This window comes from Panthera pardus, unplaced genomic scaffold (genome assembly GCF_024362965.1).
Source record: "Panthera pardus isolate Hobbes unplaced genomic scaffold, ASM2436296v1 HiC_scaffold_3, whole genome shotgun sequence".
In the NCBI taxonomy this organism is placed as follows: domain Eukaryota; kingdom Metazoa; phylum Chordata; class Mammalia; order Carnivora; family Felidae; genus Panthera; species Panthera pardus.
Window position 1 is genome coordinate 13847853 of NW_026526876.1, and position 8209 is coordinate 13856061.

Consider the following 8209-nt stretch of genomic DNA (forward strand, 5'->3'; position numbering starts at 1 on the left):
CCGTTTGGATCTTTAATTCTGTTTAGGACCGTCGTTACTTTTCCTGGTTGGTATTCCAGGTGCCAACTGCTCTGTGAGAGATTACCCAGAACTTAGCGTAAAGCAAACACCATTTTATCCCACGCTCGCGGACTGTGAAGGTCAGGGCGAGATGGGTGGTTCGTGGGGCGCGGTGGGGCAGGTCTTCCGGGTCTCGAGCCCCAGGTTTCAGATGAAGAGAAACCACACCTGTGCCCTCTCACCTCTGCCCTGAGCTGAAGCCAGAGTAGGAGGAGACTTTTGGGGGTGCGGGGAGGCAGTGTCTTAGCAGAGGGGGGTGGGGGTCACTGTGGCTGGATCAGAGGCCACGCGTGCTTTGCTTTTCTTCCCATTGAGAGAGATGGAGTCTAACGCCCCGCCCTTGAACCTAGGCTGGCTCAAGTCTCGGGCTTGACCGGCGGAAGGGCGCAGAAGTTTGGTTCTGGCACTTCCCGGTGGGTTCACACGAAGACTCGTGGGCGGGCCTTTCAGAACATGGGTTCTTGGGGTCCGGCGGCCCAAATCCCACAGGAGTCGCGTGGCGCGGCCTCGGCCGGCAGCCTCGGCGGGGCACTACACGGTGGCTCTGTCTTGGGCGGCCCGGCCTTGTTTGGCCCCAGCTTGGACCTGACCCGGCTGCCGCTGCAGCCGAGCTCCCGCTGAGCTCACCCAGCCCACCGAACCCAGAGAACTGTAAAGCGCTGCTCCAAAGCGCTCCGCTTTGGAGCGGTTCCGTCCACAGCAGCAGAGACGTGGGACAGGTGAAACAGTGGCACCACGGCTACTGTTTGCCCCCAAGGATCTTTTTCCTTCGAAGTAAATACGTGCTGAAATAGGGCGCCGGGCTCAAGGCGGTTAAGCATCCACCTTTGGTTGGGGTCACGGTCTCACAGTTTGTGCGTTCAAGGCCCCCATCGGGTGAGCACAAGCCCTGCTTCGGGATTCTCTCTCTCCCTCTCTCTCTGCCCCTCGCTCACGCTCTCTCTCAAAACAAAACAAGAAGTGCTGACATATTTATGGTGGAAATAACCTCTGAGGTTCGCTTCAAATTGGCTGCGTGTGAGGGGAGGAGGGGAGGGCACGGGCGAAACGGGAGAGGCCATCGGCTGAAAATGATTGAAGCCAGGCAGCGGGCCCACTGGGTTCACAACCCCATTCCTTCCACTTTGGTGCATGGGGTGGTCCGCTCCCACACTGCACTAGGGCAGGCCCGTGTGACCAGAATAGGGCAGAAGTGACCCTGCTTCTAAGAGACGCCGCGGCTGCGTCTGGAGTGCTTGCCGGCTCCCTTGCGCTTGCTCGCTGTCCATCTGGCTGTCTCCGAGGCCTCACCCGGGAGCAGCCCTGTGCACAGCCGGGAGCTGCGGGTGACCGGGCACTAACTCCCCAAGCCACGAGGAACCGGGCCTCCCGATCGCAGCACGCGCTGGACTGCAGCCTCCTGAGAGGCCGGGGCCAGAGCACCTGCTCAGCCGCGCCCTGATCCTCGGAAACCCTAGAATAAGCGTGTGCGGCTGCTACATTCCAGGGCACGTTCTCACACGGATTGCTAACAAGATGTGTGTTTGGAATTTTCCACAATAGGGTTTTCTGCTTTTGTTTTCAAGCACTTGGGTGACCTGAGGGCAGCGCTCTCCTCACCCAGCCACCCAGCAGTGCGGGACGGTGGTCTGTGGTACCCTGGGTCTCCAATGACAGGGAGCCGCAGAGGGCTGTGCTTCGGGGCAGCTCAACTCTGCACAAGGAGCCGCCAGCGCGACTCTTAAGTTACACAAAATTCGCAAATGTTCCTCAAATATGAGAGAATCTCCAAAAGACAACGAAGGTTAGGGTTTTGCATTAAGTTCGCGGCCGAAACCGCGTCCCCCCCCCCCCCCGCGCGTGGGTTCCCCGCCTGGCCTCGCGGGTCGGGAGGGGGCGACGGCGGGGGGCGCGCCCCCGATGGGGGGGGGGTCCTTCAGGGACTCGGGCCCCGCGAGAAGGCCTCGCGCTTCACGAGGTCCCTCCCGCTGCTACGAACTGTCCCTCGACCCGGCCCGCTTCCGTCCGGGGCGGCGGACAGCGCACGCCGGGAGCCTCCGAATCGAACCCCCTCCCGCGGCGCCGGCCGTGCGGCGCGGGGGCTCGGGGCGCGCGTCCACGGCCGGGGGTGGGGCGACAGCGCCGGCTCGCCCCCGCGCGGCACCTCTAGGACATGTCACGACGGACGGGGGCCGGGGGAAGGCGCACGGGAGGCTGCGACACTGTCCCGCGCCCACGGAGAGCGGCCGAGCCCCGAGGACCGCCCCGGGCCGGAAAACAGCGGCAGCGAAGGGCGCGAAGCCCCCAGGCGGCCCCGCCCTCGCGGGACGCGCCCACGAGGCCGGCTCCACAAGATGGTGGCGGCGCGCTCCCGGCAGCCCGCGCCCGCGCATGCGCCCTCCGCCGCCGCCCGGCGCGAGCGGAAGTCGCGTGACCCCGGAAGTGGCGGGCCGGGCGCGCGCGGGCGGGGCGGCGACGTTCGTCATTCCGTGCGGGAGGGAGCGTGAGAGCGGCGCGGTCGAGCCTCCGGTGAGCGGCGGCGGCGGCGGGCGGGGCGGGGCGGGGCGGGGCTGGGGAGGGGGCGCCGCGGGGGCCGGGGGCGCGGCGCCTTTGTTCGCGCCGCCCGCCGGGGGTGGGCGCGGGCCGGTGCGGGCCTCCTTTGGGGCCGCCGCCCGAGTCCCGCGGCGCCCCCTCCCCGCCGATGCGCGCCGGCTGGACCCGGGCCCGGCGCCCCCTCCCCGGGGGTGGTGGGCCCGGCACCCGGCCAGGGAAGCGTGGGCACCGCGCCCCTGCCCGGTTCCCGAGCACCCCACCCTGCGCGGCGCGCCTGCCCGCCCAGATTGCGGGGCCCCGCGGAAGGAAGTGTGGGCCGCGGCCATCGCACTCGGAGGAGCCTGTCGCCCGCGGCCGCACTTGGGTGGCGTTAGGGCGTGAGCATTTTAGAGGAATTTAAGAGGAAGCGGCCGTGAGGCCTGGGAAAGCGGGCGGGCCCCACCCCACCAGTGGCCGGCCGGCCGGCCGGCCGGCTCGGGGTTCCCAGCGGCCCTTTGTGAGGTGTGCTGCTCGGGCAGCTCCGGGCTGCTAGGCTGGTCCGTGGGGAGAGGCGTTGATCATTCTGGGGCAACCTGAGGTCTAGTGCTGACCGGGCTGTGGCCCACTTCCCTTACCGCCCAGAAGGACTTGAGTGGTTTCCGCTACTTCTCAGATTCTAGCGGGGTGCGATGGGGATTCCTAGTTGAAGCCAGCCTCATGCACTGCTCCTTGTTCCCACAGCGCTGTCCCAAGCTCTTCTGGGCCAGGATCCAGAACGAGGGTCCTGAAAGCATAGGCAGGTCACAAACCCTCACAGTTGGAAAGAACATTAGCGCATGGTTAGGGTTCCTCATGACTTTTGGGACCCACCTGTGGGACTCAGGCCGGCCAGGTCGTCTGAGCTCCAGGAGAGCCCTGCGTTTGCAGGGTGAGGCCTTGCTTCACTGTTAGAACAAGGCCCAAGGAGTGTGCTTGGTCAGGGAGACCCAGGAGGAGGTGTCCCTTGGGGAGAGGGTCTAGGCAGCTCCAAAAGAACAGCAGGACTTTAGAAGTGACCCCGTAGGGGCCCTGTCAATTGGGCCTGGTGGTCTGTCTCTTCGCCCAGGGTGGGAGAGGTATGCCAGGTCTCCCTGAGGAGCGGGCTCCAGGCCCCACTTAGTTCTGGATGCTCTGTCCAGACCGTCCCAGCAGGTCCCCGAGGTGGGCAGGGCAAGGAGTGTGGTTCCCTCTGGGCCTTAGGAGTCTGTGTCTGGGCCTTTTGCAAAGCTCTGCTCGGAGCTGCTTTCTTCCAGAAGGCAACTATCCCTTGGGGTCCAAATATAGAGCCTGGTTACCTGCAGAGGTTTTTCAACAGCGAACTTGTGTTGGCTGTGGGGCTTGCTGAGGGACAGAAGAGGTAGACACTGTGGGTCCCTTCAGGCTGCCACAGCCCTGTCCCTGCCCACAGGTGTGCCAGACCCAGTTAGAGTAAGTGAGCATGGCCGAGCAGGAGCCCACAGCTGAGCAGCTAGCACAGATTGCAGCCGAGAATGAGGAGGACGAGCACTCGGTCAACTATAAGCCCCCCGCCCAGAAGAGTATCCAGGAGATCCAGGAGCTGGACAAGGACGATGAGAGTCTGCGCAAGTACAAGGAGGCCCTGTTGGGCCGTGTAGCTGTGTCTGCTGGTAAGTGGGCTGAGGCAATGCTGAGAGGGACACCTGTCACTTTGGGGTTTCTGCTGCCTCCCCCATCCTGCAAGTCACTAGTGGGGTAGAGCTTTAACCTGCTCTCACTCCGCAGACCCCAACGTCCCCAATGTTGTTGTGACCCGCCTGACCCTGGTGTGTAGCACAGCCCCCGGCCCCCTGGAGCTGGACCTGACAGGTGAGTGGCATCCGGGGGTCCTCTGCGGCCCAGGCCGCCCAGCACCTTGCGGGCTCTGCTGAAAATAGTCTTTTGGAATGCTGGTGCCCTCTTGTGGGGGGCCGGAGAAGTGCAGCCAGGAAGTGTTTGTGGACTCTGACTTTGGAGAGGCCTGGGTCCTGGGTGGGGCTACCTGGGGCCGCCTGGGTCAGGGTGGGAGCGGAAGGGGTGCCCTGCAGCTGCAGACGGGGGACATGCTGAGGTCAGAGCAGCTTCCTGTAGCCGAGCCTTTCAGTACAAGCCTCTTCCTCGGCACAGGTGATCTGGAGAGCTTCAAGAAGCAGTCCTTTGTGCTGAAGGAGGGCGTGGAGTACCGGATAAAAATTTCTTTCCGAGTAAGGCAGACGCTGGGGGGCGGGGGGTGCTGGGAGGAGTCGGGCCTGGAGAGCCCCACCGAGCCGTGTTTGGGTTGTGTCCCTGCAGGTGAACCGGGAGATCGTGTCCGGCATGAAGTACATCCAGCACACGTACAGGAAAGGCGTCAAGAGTGAGTGAGGCGAGCGCCACCTGGCTGGCCCGTGGGAAGGGGCAGGTGGAGGTGGCCGCCCGGGGCGCGGGGATCAGCAGGGAGAGGAAGGAAGCGGTGTGCGGCCCCGGCCCGGCCTCAGGTGGAGGCGGGCGGCACTGGTGACCTGTGCGTTTCCTACGCGCAGTTGACAAGACCGACTACATGGTGGGGAGCTACGGGCCCCGGGCAGAGGAGTACGAGTTTCTGACGCCCATGGAGGAGGCGCCCAAGGGCATGCTGGCCCGAGGCAGCTACAACATCAAGTCCCGCTTCACAGACGACGACAAGACCGACCACCTGTCGTGGGAGTGGAGCCTCACCATCAAGAAGGACTGGAAGGACTGAGCCCCGGGGGGCGGGCCTTCGGACAGACGGACGGACGGACCTGTCTGACGCGCCCCACCCCCACCGCCCCCACCCCCTCCCAGCCCCCTACCAAAGTGCTGACAGGCCTGCCCCCCCTCCCCCCACCCGCCCGCGGGCCCCCGGCCTCCTCCTCCTCGGCGGCCTTGCCTTGCTGCTTCTGCCTGCGCTGGGGGGGTAGAGAGGGGAGGGAGCCTGCACCTCAGGCCTCCACCTCCCTTTCCGTACCCCTTCAGGTTCCCTCCCACCCGTCCTAACCCGACTTGAGGCCCCGGCTTTTCCAAGGGAACCTCGTGGCCTTGGCAGTTGCCCTGAATCCTGTTCTTCGGGGGTGGGGTGGGGTGGGGTGGGGTGCATGATTGGAGGCCTCTTGGGGGCCGGCCACCCTCCTGCTTTCACCTGTCCCCGGTCAGTTCATCCATCGCTGTCAGTAACCGTCTAACCATGATGCCTTAACATGTGGAACGTGTGCTGTGGGGGCCGTCACTAACCTCTAACCACCACCACCACCCCCCCCTCCCCCCCTCCCCCCCCCCCGTGTCTGCATGAGCATGTGGTCTCCCCGGTCCCCGCCCCATCTGCGATCCCCGTGGCCCCGGGAAGTGTGTGGGATGTGCTGCTGCTCCCCTGCCCGCCAGGGCCTCGCCGGCCCCCTCCCCCGGCCAGGGCTGTGGGGACGGCTCCAGGGGCTCTGGGAAAGCCAAATTGCCAAAACTGAAGTTGCCTCCGTTCCCATCCGGGAGGCCGGGTGTCCTCACGCCTCTGCCTTCTTTGTCCCGGTGGGCGGCGCTGGAGCCCACAGCCCCAGCAGACGGCCCTCGCCGGACAGAGCCAGCGGCCGAGCCTTATGTGTCCCACCCGGGCCTGCCGGCCCGGGGTCGCGTGCCTGGCCCGTCAGTATTTATTGCCTCCATATGTGCCGTCCTCTGGGCCCCCTGGCCTGCCACCTCTGCCCCCAGGCTCGGTGCCACCGTCCCCGGCAGGCCCTCCCCACACCCAGCCAGGACAACCGTGGGACCAAGCGCGCACAGTCGGAGCCCTCCCCTGTGCCTCCCCTCCCCGACCTTCCCCGTGCCCCCCTCTCCCCTGTCAGGACGGGGCCTAGAACGCCCAGGAGCCTGAATCTGCTTCTCCTTTTCTGACCGGGAAATAAACTCCCCCAAAGGAGCCAGGGTGTTTGCTGCTTGTCTCCTGGAGGGCGGGGGCAGGAAGGCAGCAGGAATGCTTTTTCCCTGGGTGGCAGCCGCTGCTTCTGTGACCACTTTCATACTAATGTCAAGTGGCCAGGGTTCACTGTGGGTGAGGAACCGGAGTCCCCAAAGTGCCCAAGTTCCCCCGGATTCGGGGCAGTGGGAGGGGGCGCGGTAGGCCCGTCTTGGGGTCTAGAGCACCGGCTCCTCAGGAAATGCCCCAACCCTGAAGAAGGGGAGCCTCGCTGGAGGTTTGAGGCCTGTGCGGCAGGCAAGACGTGCAGGTAGGGGATGGGAGGGGCCCTGCTGCCCTCTGGTAGTGCTGGCGGGGGGGGGGGGGGGGGGGGGGGGCAGTCGGTGCTGTGGGCTGCAGGAACAGGCAGGATCAGCCATCCAAGGGTGGAAAGGGTGAAGCGGGGGTAGACTGGAGGAGACTAGAGGGCCCTCGCTGCCTAAGGTGCAAAAGTGCCAGGAGAGCCCTGAGTAACAGCCAATCCCGTGGACCAGGGAGGCCTCTGCCGGGCCTGGGGTGGTGGGGAGTGGAGAGGAGGATGGTCCTGCCGCCTCTCCAAGCACCACCCCCAGGGCACTCAGTAACCTTGACGCCCCTCCCCAACCCCAGGATGAGGAAAGGGCAGGTGGGCAACCTAAGCTCCAGACACCCTCTTACCTGGCCCACGTGGGTTACAAAAGCGGTCGGGTGCCACACAGTGGGGACGCGGGACTGCTCCCCTGGCCTGGAGCCTCTACTGGCCACACCTAAGGCGGCCTGCCCCTCTTTCCATTGCTTCCAGCACAGTGTGCTCAGCTGGCAGCTTATCGCCAGCTGGGCTGGGCCACATGCCCGTGCCAGGACAGCTCCTACAAGGCTGGTCACTGCCTCAACCCTCCTTATGGGGGCCCCGTGCTCGATGGCATGAGGAAATGGCACTTCCTGCCCAGACACAGACCCAAGAGCCCAGGCAGGAAGCAGCCTGGGCCCCAGTTCTTGATTCCACAGGGTCAAAGACCCTAACCCACCTCTCCCAGAGCCAGAGCCGTGCAGCCCCAAGACAGGCCTGGTGGGACAGGCTCGGGCAGAGGGAGCTGCCTTGAGACCAGTTCCGGGCTCTGAGGCCTTTCTCATGGAACCGGACGCGGCTGCCTCTGGCGCTCATCCCCACCCCCAGAGGCAGAAAGCCCCATCTCAGTCAGTCCATAGCGCTGGGGCCACCACCTCCCTTCTCCCGGTACACTTCCTAAAGGTCCAGTGCAAACCTCTAAACCCAGGGAAATCCTGTGCCGTCAGCAGCGCCTTGGGCCAGGGTCTTCTGAGGCTGTCAGGCCAGAAGGCCTACTACTTTTGCTCTCGGATTTCCCCAGCTTTACTAGACATGTGAACTCAGGACCCAGAGTGCCCAGTTGTACAGGCACACTGCCAATCCCCAGGACTTTGTCCCCCGCCCCCGCTGAGGGGCAACACAGGGTGGTGCCTGCAGGACGTGGCTCTTGGGTCCCAAGTCTAATCTGACCCTCCTGGTTCCACCCTGAACCTGCCTACAGTCTGGGAGCCGGTGTCTGTGGCCCTCTTCCCTTCCGTCCTCTTCCACGTCCCCCAGAAATCCCCAAGCTGCCACCTCCTCATCCACTCCAAGATGGGCCCTCCCTTCCACTGAGGAGGGTGCCGTGGTCA

At 65.0% G+C, this 8209-nt stretch overlaps 1 protein-coding gene across 1 annotated transcript; it reads left to right on the forward strand.

Annotated features, from left to right (window-relative positions):
• Window positions 1-2447: 2447 nt before the first annotated feature.
• Window positions 2448-6514, forward strand: ARHGDIA (Rho GDP dissociation inhibitor alpha). The gene is made up of 6 exons (XM_019465914.2): window positions 2448-2568; window positions 4019-4238; window positions 4354-4437; window positions 4735-4811; window positions 4900-4963; window positions 5130-6514. Exons 2-6 carry the CDS (start codon window positions 4049-4051, stop codon window positions 5327-5329), a joined length of 615 nt encoding a protein of 204 aa, XP_019321459.1. The 5' UTR covers window positions 2448-2568; window positions 4019-4048; the 3' UTR covers window positions 5330-6514.
• Window positions 6515-8209: the final 1695 nt, after the last annotated feature.